Here is a 16,627-nt window from a genome sequence, read left to right on the forward strand (position 1 = left end):
CGCCAGGAAGATCAAACCGCAGACTTTGGCCTCTGAGGAAAAGTGATGGTGTCAAACAACCCAGCTCAGGGACGACCCAGGGGCACTCGGCTGTGTTCACAGGGTGCGTCATCTTCCCACTCGAGTCCCCGAAGAGTTAGAAACCCACTCACACCGCATTCTCAGTATAGATCATTGACGTGTTTAGTGTTGCAGTCTGTTGAGGCCCAGCAAGGCCAGGCCTCCCAAACAAGGTGATAGAATCTAAGAAACCGATGGAGGCTATTTCAGCTGAAATCTGGACAATAAGAGGCCTAAAGTTGGACTGCTGCACCTCATTACAACGTCTATGGTGTTTGGATGCTGTTATTGAAATGATTTTTATTTTCGTGTTTTCAGAGATCTAAGAAAATTTGATGATTGACTGGAAGAGTAAGGATATAAGGTTTTTGGTCTGTTTTCTGTTGATGACTTGCTATGTAATGTTCAAGTGATATATAACGGAATTGTGCTGCTGAGGGCTTGGTGACAGTAAATTCTAAAGTGAAATCTGTTTTTTCTTTGTCTTCCATTCTAACCTCAGAGGGTTGCTTTTCTAGAAGAAATGATCATCTCTGGCTCTGATAAACTTATGCATCAGAAATTGTCATACAAGTTTTTCTGATAAAACTAACAATAAAAATATTTACCATAAAAAAAAAAATATTCCCTTCCTATTCTAACTAGACAACTGACCTGAACTTTTTTCCAGACTTCAGGGAGAAGACAGAAGGAACTAGAGGCACGGAGGCCAATGTTTCACGGCTTTTAGGTTCCACGATATCCTGAAATAGTATTATGTGACTTCCATTACAGCCAACATACCTAAATAAAACCAAACTCACAAGGAAAGCACGGTGACAAAAACGCAACCCTAGAAGTGGATACTTGCATTCTGGTCTGTGTTGGAGACTCCAAAAATGGCAAACTTACATCCAGACCATAAATATTACAAAATGGAAATTGGTTGTAAATTTCCCACATTTGGATTTTCAAAATTAGATCCTTTTCTAGATGTCTTAGTAGAATACTGCCAACCTTCTTCTGATATGAAGGTTTGTCCTTTATTTTAACTGAAGATCCACCTTGGTGTGAGATAAAAATATTCTTTCCTTTATGATATTAGGATGACAGTATTCATTTTGTGAAGCACATTTCAAAAACTGCCCAACCCTAGGCTTGTCCCACCCTCCTCGTTATTTTTAATATGACTAGTCTGTGACGTTCAAAAGCTTGGAAATCACTGAGACACAGTGCAGACTGTACAAATCCCCATTCCCAGGCTAGCCATAAACTACCCATGCCTGCCATTAAATATATATATCTATACAAATATATACATATTTTTTTATACTATCTTTCTTTCTTTTTTTGCTAAAGAAGAGTCACCCTGAGCTAACATCTGTGCCAATCTTCCTCTGCTTAGTATGTGGGTCGCTGCCACAGCCTGGCTGCTGACAAGTGATGTAGTCCTGCCCCCAGAAACCAAACCCGGGCCACTGAAGCAGAGCACGCCAAACTTAACCACTAGGCCACAGGGCTAGCCCAGCTATCTTTCATTTTAAAAAGAACATATTTAACTTTATAAAGTTTCTGTCCTAAGATTTTAATTAAAATAATTTAAAGAAAACAGCACACAGAAATATTACAAAAATACAAAAAGATTACAGACAAATAATGAATAATGAAAATTCTTTTTAAAAGAGATATACGATAGGAAAGAAAAATAAACAATTTTTATATACTATTTACATTAATTATAAACCATAGCAGTAAAAGCTTTCCGAACGTTGGCAAGAAAAGCCGAAAAATTGTTGGTCCTCCTTAGTTTCTCCTGAAATTCTGCCAGGCACTCCAGATGAGGAGCACTATCTGACACTAGAAGGGAGGGAAACAGAAGACAATTAGAATGAGATTTTTTATGGAAGAGAAGCATTTCTAATTTAAATACTCTCATCTGAGTCAACTCATTTCATTTTAACGAACTGCTTTGAGCATAGAATGATATACACACTTGATTTTCATATCCTAACTTTCTTTGGACCTTTCCTTTCTTTAATCTCTAAATATGCAAATGTTAAGTACTATAATCTTGCTTTAAAATTTAAACAGATGGTAGTCAAGGGACTGAAGATCTTAGTGATACAGAACAGAATGCCATTTTCCATCACCTCTTCTATACATTTTGTTTTAACCACTTAAACTGTTTAACAGTCAGGGGTTTTTTCATTTGTTTTAACTAAGTCAGTTTTCCTTGCAAAACTTTAGTCTGACTTCTAGTTTCTGGCCATTGGATCAAAAAAAGAACAACTTTCAATAGCAACTCTTAATAACGTACAACTATGGAGAGAAATATCTCAAGTTTTACAAGTGAAATGGAGGTCATTAGCTATTCCAAAAGTGGTGTTTACAGGGCTTACTAAGCAAATGAGACTCAAAGTCATAGTCATACCAGCTGGTACATACTGGGAGCAGGTCTCCAGTGAGGGTGGTCAAAGGAAAAGAATGATCCAGCCTTTCCTACTATCGGTCTTGTCCTTTGTCCAAGGGGAAGAAATTGGCCCCTATCAGATTTCCAGCTCTTTGGTAGAGATTGCTTAGAATACAAGGCCCAGGACCAAAGCAGAGAAAGAATGGCAAAGAGCACTTGGTTCAAAATTTATACTGTGGATTCTATCAAATATTATGAGACTATCTAACAATAGAGGAGAGCCAATTTGGAGAAAATTGAAATGCTAGGTAAGAGGTTTTTTGGGTTTCCTTTTTAAAATTTAGCACTCATTAGATAGAAGATATTTACCTAGAGAGAAAAAAATTTGTACCTGAATTAGATTCCTAAAATATAAGTTCCATCAGAATATGAATTGAGTCACGAGGGCACCTTAGAGAGTGACAGCAGTTCTCCTGAGTGCTATCATAAATGCTTTAAGATGAGAACAGAGGTACAAAGAGCTCAGAACCATTTTTATGAATTCCAATAAATTAAGGATTACTTTAAACGGGGCATTAGAAGAATAAAAAATGAGATAAATATATTTCCATTCTCTTCTTGTTCACCAATCATATACATTCCCCATACACTAAAGACCTCTGACCTGCTGCAGAATCAGCAACTAAGCTAAATTATCAATACGTAGGATTTTCAGGACAGGATAATTTTTTTTTTAACTTATTTTTTGGAAAACAACTTATCACATTCTGATGATTTAACATTTAATTTTAAAATCACCTACTTGGACAAATTATAATATTCACATTTAAGCAGTCATATCCCTTATAGCTTTAGCCTTGTTTTAAGTTCCCTAGAAGGTTAATTCATACTTGCACATGAAATTCAGGGATCTTTTGTCTTTCAGACTTTTCAGCCACTGTGGTACTGTGCCATCCTGAAGAGAAGTTATTTATTAAGGCCCCTAGACACTATCTATAAATCAAAACTATACTCACAGCCTTTAGAAGACAATGTCTCAAGAAGCAAGACTGAAAAAGAGAGCAATAGCTTGTGGGACCATTACTTTCCTTCATATAACTTTATATTCTGATTCAAATAACATTTTGGGATGCCAATCTTCAATACCAGTTAGGAGATAGGAGCACATACCTTCATAGTCCCTTGCTTCATTTAGGTGCAGGGAAAACATAAATGGGCTCTCAGGATGCTTAGGGTCAATATTAGTGAATATAAACTGCAATTTATCACCTGAAAAAAGAGATTAAATTATTTAGCATGAGAATATTTCATTGTGCTAAGCTTTCAATGGAGAAGAGCTTTCTTACTTCCGTCTCTGATCAACATCTACACTGCTAAGTATATATATTCACTTAACTAATGTCTCCAAAGGTCCAAGTTACAAATTAGTTTTAAAATGCATTGTAGTTTAAATGTGGCACCAAAAGCACAACAAAAGAAAAAAATACATATAAATTGAACTTCATCAAAATTAAAAAGTTTTGTCCTTCAAAGGACACTACCAAGAGTGAAAAGATAACCCACAGAATGAGAGAAAATATTTGCAAATTATATATCTGAGTTTAATATATAGGAAATATAAATACTCCTACAATTGACCAACAAAAACAACCCAATTCAAAAATGGACAAAGGACTTGAATAGATATTTCTCCAAAGAACAGATACAAACAGCCAACAAGTACACGAAAAGATGCTCAACATCGCTAATCACTAAGGAAATGCAAACCAAAACAACAATGAGATACCACTTCACACCTACTAGGATGGCTATAACAAAACAAAACAAAAAAAGGAAAGAAAAGAAAAGAGTAGTGTTGGTGAAGACGTGGAGAGTTTAGAATCCTTGTACATTGTTGGGGGGAATGTAAAATGGTGCTACAGCTGTGGAAAACAGTTTGGCATCCTCAAAAAAGTTTAAATAAAGAATTACAATATGACCCAGCAATTCTATTGAATTGAAGATAGAGACTGAGATAACTATACGCCGATGTTCAAAGTAGTAGCATTCACGGCAGCCACAGGTGATAATCCAGTGTCCACCAACAGATGAATGGATAAACAAAATCTGTATACATACAACGGAATATTATTCAGTCATAAAAAAGAACGGAATTTTGATATACACTACAACATGGATGAGCCTTGAAAATATTATGCTAAGTGAAATAAGTCAGACACAAAAGGAAAAATATTATATGATTCCACTTATATGAAATACCTAGACTAGGCAAATTCGTAGAGACAGAAAGTAGATCAGAGGTTATCAAGGGCTGTGGAGAGGGGAGAATGAGGAGTTATTACTTAATGGGCACAGTTTCTGTTTATGGTGATGAAAAATTCTGGAAATAGATAGTGGCGATGGTTGCATAACACTGTGAATGTAATTAATGCCACTGAATAGCACAATAAAAAATAGTTAAAACGGCAAATTCTATGTTATATATATTTTGCCGTGAATAAATAAAATGTATTGTCAAACAAATTTAATTTGACTTTTTCTACATGGTTGTCTGGACTTAACGCCTATTTTCCAAAAGATTTCCAAATGCTCACAAAGAAGTAAATGCCTGGTAAAATTCAAAATGGCAGCCACAAAGTAGAAATTCACCTGTATTTTAGTTTTTATGCAAAACTAAACAGGAAATCTTATAAAAAATGCTTTTAATTATAAAAAGAAGTCTTCAGAAACTTTGAAAAGTTGTTTTGCATTTAAATTCAAGATGAAACAATCACGTCAGTACACCAGATTTTTTAAACTGTTAATAGCAATGGGAGAGATGCATGCCAAGAAAAGAAGACTTTATAAGATATTCAGGTAGGAAAAATGAAGGGTTTAATTTGTATTATTTCTTCTTTAAAACATTATTTCCTGACTTTGAGGGCTATGAGAAAGTTCTACTTTAAATCCAAAAAACATTTTAATGCTTTAAAACTGGTTTTGAAACAAAACTAAACAAAACAAAAAGCATCTCAGGATGACAGTGAATATATACCAAGAGTCCAACGGATCAAAACTTCTCCTCTAATCAAAAGGTTAATATTTTTTATTAAAAACTCATTCCAACAGATAGGAAAAAGACCAAGACTAATAGATATATGAATAAAAGGCCCAAACAATCAAAGATAGAAATATAATTAGGAAAGAAATGGTCACCTATTAATAATCAAAGAAATGCATTCCTAAAGTGCCAGTTACATCTAGTCAATTGCCAAAAATAAAACTTTTTATTTATATTTTGATATTTATATTTAGAACAAAAATTTTAAAAACTATAATTCTGGCAAGACTACAATGAAATGAGTACTCTTTACGTTGTAGACAGGTGTCATAAGAGTTAACACAGCAAGACTGAGACTGTCATCTCTGGAACCTCAGAAAGGCCTGCTTGCAAGGTTGGTCCTTGGCTGGTGTGTCAGAGGCCCCCAGACCACCCAGGTGTGAAGATTCACCAGGAGGACTCATAGGACTCAGCATACGGTTGTACTCTGGGCTACGATTTCTTACAGAGAAATGATACAGTAAAATCAGCAAAGGGGAAAGACATAGGGTGAAGTCCAGGGAAAACCAGCACAAGCTTCCAGAGTCTAATGAGCATCTCTGGTAGACAACGCTTCACATGCACTGTCACAATTTGATGCTGAAGAAATTAAGCATGTCCTCTGTGGGTCCACTGAGTTAGGACTCCTGAAAATTGTGCCTGAAAAGCTTGTTTTCTCTGGACTTTGCCCCATGTGCCTTTTTCGGGGGCGGGGGGGGCGGTGGGGGGTGGTTTGCTGATTTTGTTTTGTATCCTTTTGCTTCAATAAGTCTTAGTCATGAACAGGACTACATGCTGAGTCCTATAAATCTTTCCAGTGAATCACCAAACCTGAGGGTGATCTTGGGGACTCCCAGCACAACAGGTATTGCTGTAAATTAGCACATACACATGTAACTAACATACAAATATTCACATGCTTTAACCCAGTAGTCTGTTTCCGGGAATTCCATGGGAATTATACAAAAGAAATGAAGACGTCTATGTTCACTGTAGTATTTCTAAAACTGAAATAGTGGCAGAATCCAAAAGTTAGGTTAGAAGCAACACATGTGTTAAATAATAGATAAAAAATTAAATAAATTATGCTATATTAATGGAATGAATTATCATATCACCATTTTAAAATTATCATTTTGAAGGCTATAGCAACAGAGAAATGCTAATCATACAATGACAGTAAGAACAAGAAACAAAAATTATTTGCATTTTGGCAACTATGCCTAAAACACATTTATCAAAATACTGGATGATAAATAACGAAGACATCAGTAATTATGTTAGGGTGATAAGCATTTTGTAACTTTTTCCTATTTTCTAAAAAGTTAACAATGTGATCATTATTTTAGTTGAAAATATCTTTTAAATTGTCCTCTACTTAAGAAAACACATACGTTTCTAATCTCCTATGTTTTACCTACATTAATATACTTACCATAAATTTTCCGAATTTCTAGTCCAAGTCGATCTTTATACAAGTCTGCAGATTTCTGTAGCCTTTTCAACCTCTCTTCATTAGCTTTGTTAGCAGTGGAAATAGCTATGATTAAAAAACACACAGAATATCAAACATTTTAAATAACACTCAATCAATGCTCATGTAATTCATTTTTTTAAAAGTTGAAAACAACTATAAAAATAATGCCAGGCACATGATCTGCTTACATTTATTCAGTTTCTATCTCTACCAATTAGCAAAAGGGGCTTCTGTGCATTCAAGTTGGAAAGAAAAACTGCATGAGAAAACATGAACAGGTAGTGAGAGAAGTAAGTTTTGTCTTATGTTATTATGCAGTAGCACAAATAAATAGGCCAAGGATGTGCATGGCTAGCAGAGAAACAGAAAGACTTCCTTTATATTATTTTGCTTTTTCTGCGTAGCCAAGTGTAGAAGACGACATGAGCGGAGCCATATTAAAACAGAGCTGGAGCAGCCACTTCAGAGGAATGCCTTGCCTGTCTCGTTTTCTCTATCTTCCAAACTGGATCAAACCACCACCATTTCAAGAAGTCAGTAAGGACAAGAATATCCTCTTTGTAAGGACTGGTGAAATTGGACTTTGCTGATGACTGAATCTCAAGCCAATCAATGAAGTACGAACCTAGCTAACAGACAAATAGAAAGATTTCCTTTATACTATTCTGCTTTTTCTGGCTAGCCAGGAATATATCAATTGCTTTACTGGAAAAATATTCCATTCTTTTAAACAGAAGTATTTCTTGCAAGAAGTCAGCCTTATTTCATGCTAGTTTAGATTTTTTTTAAGTTAGCATAATATTCCCTAAGTAATACCTAGCAGATGAGAAGAATAATGTAGACTTGCATGCAAACTCTGTAAGAAAAAGCATTAACAAAACAAACTGCTATTTTCAAGAGATTTGAGAATTGATTACTTCGTTTGTGGAGGAACAAGGCTCCTTTCGAAAGGGAGTACTTATTTGAATATGAAAGTTTTTTAGACAAAGAGGCTTTGCAGCCATAAGGAGCTTGTTTAGTAGCTCCTGGCAGAGAATGAGTGATCAATAAATCTGTTCCATAAATTACACTATGGCTTCTCCTAGGCAAATCTTATTTAGTGAAACTGTCTCCCACTCTGCTTAATTAAACTCCCATATCAATCTCATTATTCTCTGGTTTTAATAGAAATCAAAAGAACCTTTAAGTAAAACAAAAGAAAATAAAACCCACTTAGCTAACTTCAGACACTGTGCAGAGATGAGTGGCAGACTATGCCCCTGAGATACTGGAGAGAAGGAGAGATACACATAATAATTGTGAACCGTCACCACTGTGAAATTTAGATTAATGTTTTAAATGTGTACACTGGAAACTTACTCTCCTTCTTCCTGGCATATTCTTCCTTAAGATCCTGGATATTTGTAGTCAGTACTTCCAATTCCTGCTTCTTGCTTTTTACTTCAGCAATCAACTTTAACAAGTTATCTTTTTTTTCTTGAATGAGCTTATTCTGCCTGCAGATCTCTGTAAGAAGCACAAAGTTTTACCTAGAATACATATGCTTTGCTCTGCGACATGCATCTAAGAAAAGACCAACATACTGACTTTCATAGGATAATAAAGAATGGTTTAATTGATAAGTGTTTCCGAATGATTCAACATTGTAAAAGAACAAAAAAAATCCTATTCTTTCCTATTTATCTTTGAAAATAAGAGACAAAAATGCTTTTTAAAATGAGAATACCAAATTAAACCAAGACACAGAAAATCAGAAGGTCACGACCTTCGCAGCTCTCCCCTTCAAATAAGTACATAAATAAACACCCCACCAAAGACGACAAGCTCTGGAAGACGGCTTTACAGCGCCTTGAAGAAACAGCTAATTCTACTGCTGTATAAGTGATTCTGCAACATGACAAAAAGAGAGAAAGAAGGGAAGGAAGAAGAGAGGGAGGCAAGGAGGAAGGAAGGGGGAAATCTCATTTACACTGGTAAGAAACAAAACATTCAAGAATAATCCAGATCAAGAAATATGTAAGTTCTGTATGCGAAAAAATGCAAAACTCATCTGAGACATATATGTGACCTGGATATATGAGAGACATTTTACGCTTCTCAATATTATAAAGATGCTGATATATCCCAAATTCACTTCTATGTTTAGTGTAGCCCTAAAAGAATTGGGAGGAAAGGGAAAGGGAGGGTCTAACAAAAGTAATTACAAAATTTATCTGACGAATACACAGGTGAGGACAGTTAAGAAAATATGGTAAAAAAACTAACAAGGAAAGAGACTTGCCCTATTAGATTTAATCTCAGATTGTGACACTATTAATACAATAGCGGTATGATAGTTGAAGAACTGACATACAGCTGAGTTAAACAAAAAAGACATTCCCAAATGTTGGTACTTTTAGGAAATTAATGATAAGCGAAATATCATAAGTTAACAGGTAGATTGTTCCCTAAACAGTGCTAAAATCCAAAATAAATTCCATATTTATTAAATATTTAAATATAAAACGAAATCTTACAAAACCTAAAAGGCAGTATCTGTGAATATAAAATTGACTCTATGGGGAAAGATCTTTTTACTCAAAGGCAAAAAGAAATCAGAGAGAAAGGCATGTACTGGCTACTTAAAATTAACATGCAGGTGAAAAAATTCATATTTGATTCAAATAAACATAAAACTCTATTATATCTAGGTACTTTGTTCAACACCTTATATTTATAGAGATTTACTTACGTTTCACAATAGTACTATTATGTAGGTCTTAGTCTCTTGTTTAAAAGAAGGGGGAAAAGTCTTAGCAGTTGAGCCACTTGCCCAAAGCTTTCTTTGATAGGATGCAACAAATAGTTATGACCTAGATGCAAAGGCCGTGCTTCTGACCATTAAACTCTCCTCCCCCAACAATGGGTTACTATTCTTAATCTAAGGAAGACACAAATATAAATTCCTAAGAAAAAAACAAAGGAATACACAGAGGAAACACAGAATGCAGATGGTTGATGAATATGAAAGATAATTTAACCTCAGCAGCAAGCATAGAAATGCAAATAAAGCAACATACCAATTTTCATTTATTACAATAATGTTTAAAAGAATAGCTAGTGTTGAAAAGAATGCAAAATACTAGAGTCCTGGTGGAAGATGTTTTTGACATTGAAAAATAAAATTCTTTAGGAAATTCATGTCCTTTGATTCAGTAATTTCATTTTTACAAAGTTACCCTAAGAAAACAAGATGTGTGCAAATATTTACATACAAAAATTATTTTCAGTGTTACTTAGAATGGTGAAAAGCTGAAAACATCTTAAATGTCTAATAAGTAAATTATTAAAAAAATATGGTGTGTCAAGAAGGTAGAATATATTTTCAAAGAATTTAGTAATGTGGGAAAATACGCTCAAAGTAGATAAAGGAAAAAAATCACACAAAGCTATACAGACACTAGGAACAAAATTATCTTTAAAAAAACTACATAGCACAGAAGAAATAAAAACTAGAAAGTCACTTTGATGTGGTTCTCAACATTATAGGTAATATTTTTTGTTTACTTTTCTGTATTTCCAATAATTTGGACACGATTATATATTATATCAAGTATAACTTAAAAATAAACAACTTATCAGAATTACTAGGAAGAAAATTTCTACTTTTTAAAGGAAATTAAGTAGACTCATACTACAAAAGAGATGCAGATTTAAAGTCAAAAGGTCTCACTTGCAATCAGCCGCCTCAGTTATTACCCAAGGACCTTGGTCAAACCACAACTTCGACTGTTTTCCTCATTTGTAAAACATGGATAACAATAGCTGCCCCATTTATTTGCCTCACAGAGCATCCAGTAATAATGTAAAAAGTTTTAAACTCCTAAGTGATACATAAATCCCACGTATGTGTCTCTATTCTAACATTTGAAGAACTGTGTGCATTTGTCCCAAGATAAATCTAAGGGCCCTTGGTATTGCGTGGCTATTATTTTATGAGTATATAGTCAGCTGTCTCATTCTCCAGGGCCAATAGTCCAAACTTTCACTACTACTCAGCATAGGAGCCCTCCCTTGTGCTTTCTTGCCACGGAGAAAGTTCAGTGAGGTACACTAGAAGGAGCATAGACATTTTGGCTACAATCCTAGATCTTCCATCTACAAAATGTATGACCTCAGGCAAGTCTCCTAACCTCAGTGAGCCTCAATTTCTTCATCTGCAAAACAGGGATACTCTGTCTTGTACAGATTTCAGGATTTAAGATCACTGAAGAGCGTGGCCCACAGCAGATACTTCTCACTTGCAATAGATGATCTTCCTCCTTGTGATAAATGGAAGGAACACATGTCCCAGGTGGGCCAGAATTTTTGGCTAATTTGTTCTCTATCTTCCTAGAAGAGCACCTGACAGAGTAGCCGCTTAACAAATACGTGGGGAGTGAATGAGCTCCCTCAATCTTCCCTACTCCCACAACGTACCTTTATCAGCAGCTTCTCTCCTGCCAGAGTAACAGCTGCTCCTTTTCAAATCCAAGGCTAATCTATAACCCAGATTCCTTTCCCTCTATCCTAATTATCTCCTGCTTTTTTCAACATGTGCTTCTCCTCTGACTTCTTTCCCGCAGCAAATGACCATGCTCATTTTAGGGTGGACCCTTAGAAATGAAAGGAAAAGTTCACCCATATCACTCTGTCCCAGTGTAGCTGCCATCTCTTCCATTTAAGCTTCCACACTACTTCTTCATCTCCTAACTCCAATGGGACCTCTGCCAACACTCCACTAAAACCGGCTCACTGTAGGTCATTTTCTTCCAAATGACTACATACAGAGAGCCTTTCAGCTTTATCTTACTGGATATACCTGTGACTTCCCAGTGTTGACAACACCCTCTGTCTTGGTTCTTTCCTATTCCAGTTTCTGTCTTTTCTCTTACTTCTATGCTCTCCAGTTTCTAATTCTGCCTTTCCTGGTCCTTTCCATTTACCTCCCTCTCAGATTACAGGCAGGCAACGATTGAGCGTGAGCAAGGCCTCTTGAGTCAATCTGATGATCTGGAAAAAAGTCTCACTCTCTCTGAGTGAGTAATCTCATCGGTGAAATGAGAATAACAATAAGAAGACCTGCTTTGGAGAACTGATATGAAAATGGAGACAAGAGATGGTATATATAAAGTTCAGCACAGTACCTGGCATACAGTAAAAACAATAAATATTAACTACTATCCTAAGCTATTTCCTTTCACTCTACACATTCTTCCATAGCTTCAACCCGCAAATACAATGAAGACTCCCAAATCTCTATCTTCAGCAAAGACCACTTTGCTGGCTGGCCTCCAGATCCACTGCCTACCAGACATCTCCACCTGCAAAGCCCACGGCACAGTAACTTGGCATATTCACTCAACACATGTAAAACTGAACCCATCTACGTTTCCCTCCCACCCCTGAAAACATGCTCCATCTCTTCTAACCCCTCACTTAGTAAATGCATCACCACTGACCTAGTCCAAGTTAGAAGGAATCATCCTAGCCACATCACACCCCCACATCCAGGCCATCAGTCGTGAGCCTACCTCCTCAGTGCTGTCACTGGCCCAAACCATCCTCACTGTTTGCCTGAACTACTGCACTAGCTTGTTCCTCTAACTGGTCTCTTTATGGCCCACCATCTCACTTCCCTGGTTATTGTGCATGACACTGTCAGTGCTTTTTCTGAAATACAAATCCCATACCATTTTCCAGGTTAAAATCCTGTAGCAACTCCTTAGTCTCCTGAAGAACAAAGCCCAAATTCCTCTGCCCAACATACAATGTAGTTCATCATTTGACCAGCCACTCCCCATTCACACTGCACTCGAGTCATCCCAGAACTCCACAAACTCTCATGTTTCTGCCGCATTCCTATGCTGTTCCCCTCTTCTAGAATATAGCACTGAACCTGATGAACTTCCCTAACCCTCCTCTATGTGACCTTCTCTAGGGTAGCAAGCTTAAAGTTTGGCGTGCTCTGCTCTGGCAGCCTGGGTTCAGTTCCCCGGCACAGAACCACACGACTCGTCTGTCAGCAGCCATGCTGTGGCAGCAGCTCACATAAAAGAGGAAAATTGGCAACAGGTGTTAGCTCTGAGCGAATCTTCCCCAGCAAAAAAAAAGGGGGGGCAGAGTTTGAGACACATAGTAGTAAAAACTGAGTTTCAAACTTAATTTTCTAATCCCTAGGGATTCTATAAACCAAGAGTATTTAAAGGACCCAAACTCAATACCACTCATACACACACATGTGCCCACATGCACGCACAAACAAAAGTGGTTTTCCTTCCTGCTATGGTTACAGAGGGAAGAAGAGAGGCAGTAATAGGCTATGGAAGCTTCAGGGCAGCTTAGAAAGTAAACATGGGTAAAAGTCTAGCATAATAGTCAACCAGGGGTTACCAAATCAAATGCCCGCAGGGGTCAGACAATGAGTAAAGTGGGCAAAGCAAAGCAAAAGAAACTATCAGGGACTGGCAAATTAGAGAACACATGCCCCATGCAAAGCCATTCTAATTTATTAGTGTTTAAAACATGGTGCTGCTAATTTTAGTATCTGCAGTGGAATTTGGCCTGTGGCCACAAATCTGTGGTTTGTATGCAAGAATTCAATAAAAACTGCTGATCCACTCTGGACAACCCAGAATGGCAGAAATGAGAAGGCAAGAAGAGTAGTAAAAATATGGATAAAAACTGTCAGAGTTACTAACCATACTCCCACAAAGCTGAGAGAACTCCAGCTTTTCGAACCCAAGTCTGTGATTTCCAATGGGAAAACAAACTCATTAAAAAAAAATACTGGCATTTACACATCAGCAAAGATGAATCTCACAAGGAGAATAACACTGAGTGAAAAAGGGATGGAATACAAAAATGATGCCACTTATATAACATTCAAAAACACAATACTAAACAAAATATTGATAGGTTAGTTCTGGAAGGTGGGAGAAAAGGAAGGTATAACATGGGATGTTCTATTTCTTAATCTGGGTTGCGGATACATAAATGTTTATTATTTTTGTAATGTATGTAGATATATACACACACACATACACACAAAATATTGTTTCATTTGTATGAGGGATTTCATAAAGATGTTTAATCTAAAAAAAACTCTGTGGTCTACAGCTTGTCACATACGATTTTGATATTCCAGAAACAACTCAACCATTCGTTCTTCTTCCTTTAATTTCACAGACAGCTTTTCTGAAAGATAAATTGAAATTTAAGTTTCAATTCAGGTGAAATAACGCAAACAAACAAGAACAACAGAAACAGCATGTTACAAGTTAACTTTAGGTACCTGCAAATGCTTTAATGGAGTCCTTGTAGGCATCTCTTAGTCCCACCATCTGACAGGAGGTGTCACTGACCGTATTTTTGAATTTATTCCAAAATTCATTTATGCTTTTATCAAATAGTGCCAGTTCGTCCTCTACCATTTTGTAAAACTGCTACAAACAGAACACACACTGTATTTTTTAAGTTATTAAAATCGTATCAACCACATATCCCAATCACATATATCTTGGCAGTATGACTTTTGCTAGAAAATGGTTAGCAACTTACTTTTAACTCTAGATATCCCAAAGCAGATCAAGCCACCTGGACTTAACTATGGTTAAGGCTCAGGAAGAATTCAGGAAACCCTTACCTCCTGGGAATCCGTTAGGAAGGTAATTGCACAGGACACTTACAAGCTCTATGACCCTGGGGAAACGACATTAACTCCGTTTTCCCACAAGTAAAACTGGTGACTTCTAAGGCCCCTTTCAACTCTGACTCTTTCAATTCCAGCCTGGATCGCCAGGTCCCAGATGGCCGGCCCCCTCCCACACGGTATGACCCCACACATCTACCCTGCTTCTCCCGCTCATTCCAGATCAGGAAAGGCAGCAATAAAAGGGAGACGGAAGTGGGAGTTTAGTGGGTTTAGTCTAGGACCTGTACAAGTCACCTCCACCGGTTCTCTGTAACGCTAAAACCTTCCCGATGACGTAAAATCTTCCCAGAGGGGCCACAGACATCTCGTTCGGTGTAACACAAAACCCCTCAGCCTCGCCGCTGCCCACCCCGCGAGGCCTAGACGCCCAAACAGCAAGACGTGCATTTCGCAGCTGTCGCCCGCGAAAACACATATTCACCCCCAAACCCACTTTCCCCTATCGCGACAGGCGGTTCGGGGAGCTCAGCCCAGCTCCCACCTCCCTCACCTTCTCCGGCAAGCCTGAGCCCCGCCGCCTTCCCCACACGAGACCTGAACAGATCTGAGTTAACAATTCGCCTCTAGACCCAGCTCCCGCAGCCGCGCCAACTTTCGTATTTCAAACCTAGGGCGCCTTCCTCCTCCCGCCTGCAGGCGCCCATTCGCCTCCTGATTGGCTGATAGCAAAGTCTCTCCATGAAGGGATTGGTTGATCTAGCCCTCTGGGATTCTCGCGAAAAAGACAGGGAAAAGGGCATTCTGGGATTTGTAGTTCTTTCTGAGAGACTACCGACTCTCATCTTGGCTTCGCAAAGTATTAGTACCTGAAAGACTAGCCAGCCGTTCGTCAGGACAGGTCATTCATCAGTTTCAAATAAAGGTTCTGCAGCAAATATAAATATTGGACTTTAATTGTATTCTGTGGCCAAGTATATACCCTCTTCTTTGATACTACCCGTAGCTTAAAAAAGCTAATTAAAAATAATAACGCGAATAAAAATACTATTTAATTTGTCTCATCATTCAATAACTCTTCACTGGGAAATGGCTGCAATATAACTGTTTATTGGCTTCTAATATTAACACTTCCAAAATTTCCTGATTCTCTGTTTTTGACCATGTAAATTAAAACAGAAACATCAAGAGGCAGTACCTAGTACCAGTAATTTCTGCCCCAGTAGAAACTCAGTGACAGAAAACTTTGAATAGTCAAGATTCTTGGTACCTGCCCTCTCTGACTGGCTGTGTTGCAGATAAAAGCTAAAAGGAGAAGGGAAGTCAGAGGTAATTCACTTTTTAGCCCAGATGTTTGAGAGAATGGTGATACCGCTGGCAGAATGGAAGTTGGCTTCACCGTATAGCTGGTGTGTGGGGGAGGGGTGTTGCCAGGAGACAGAGGTAGAATGAGTTATAATTTTAATATGTTGAGTTTGAGAGGCTATTGTTGGAGATATTAATCAAATGTTAATGTCCTGTAGGCAGTTTACTTCTCTAATTAATTACACGGTGGCTACCTGCTCCAGCTCTGCAATAAGACAGCCCGGGTTTGAAATCTAGCCTCCTTCGTTTACTGTGTGTGACTGTGGGCAACTTGCTTGGTCTCTCGGACCTCAGTTTCCTCTTCTGTAAAGTGAAGGTAATAATAATATCTTCTTCGCATACCCACTGTGAGGACTAAAAGAGTTAATAAATGCAAGAGCCTTCGAATAGGTCCCTATAACGTAAATACTCAAAATGATTTCTTGTTTTTATGATTTATATCCTCCTTACTTCCTATGCGATAGCTTGTCATATTAAAACACGTATAAATAAGACTTTAAATAGAACAAAATTTAAGTTAGCAAAGAAATAGAAAAACTGTTGCAATTGAATACCAACTTTAGCTGAGGGGATTCATATAGCCCCCAT

At 37.4% G+C, this 16,627-nt stretch overlaps 1 protein-coding gene across 2 annotated transcripts; it reads right to left on the bottom strand.

The window, feature by feature from the left end:
* Positions 1–904: 904 nt before the first annotated feature.
* Positions 905–15,375, bottom strand: SPC25 (SPC25 component of NDC80 kinetochore complex). 2 transcript variants are annotated; one of them, XM_014860508.3, is made up of 7 exons: positions 15,228–15,375; positions 14,318–14,468; positions 14,155–14,220; positions 8,365–8,511; positions 6,964–7,068; positions 3,620–3,718; positions 905–1,896 (listed from the first exon to the last, which is right to left on the bottom strand). In XM_014860508.3, exons 2-7 carry the CDS (start codon positions 14,454–14,456, stop codon positions 1,772–1,774), a joined length of 681 nt encoding a protein of 226 aa, XP_014715994.2. In that variant the 5' UTR covers positions 14,457–14,468; positions 15,228–15,375; the 3' UTR covers positions 905–1,771. The 2 variants fall into 2 exon arrangements, with proteins under 2 accessions (XP_014715994.2, XP_014716007.2); XM_014860521.3 differs by having other exon boundaries at positions 1,605–1,896; positions 14,318–14,465; positions 15,228–15,365.
* Between the last annotated feature and the right edge of the window lie 1,252 nt (positions 15,376–16,627).

This window comes from Equus asinus, chromosome 4 (genome assembly GCF_041296235.1).
Source record: "Equus asinus isolate D_3611 breed Donkey chromosome 4, EquAss-T2T_v2, whole genome shotgun sequence".
Classification (NCBI taxonomy): Eukaryota; Metazoa; Chordata; class Mammalia; order Perissodactyla; family Equidae; genus Equus; species Equus asinus.

Bases quoted from the DNA above. Each gene is read 5' to 3' on its own strand.
- SPC25 (XM_014860508.3), bottom strand. From the start codon at position 14,456: ATGGTAGAGGACGAACTGGCACTATTTGATAAAAGCATAAATGAATTT. The intron at 14,221-14,317 runs GTACCTAAAGTT...TTTATCTTTCAG, and splicing joins CTCCATTAAAGCATTTGCAG to AAAAGCTGTCTGTGAAATTA. The intron at 7,069-8,364 runs GTAAGTTTCCAG...TTTTAATCATAG, and splicing joins ATATGCCAGGAAGAAGGAGA to CTATTTCCACTGCTAACAAA.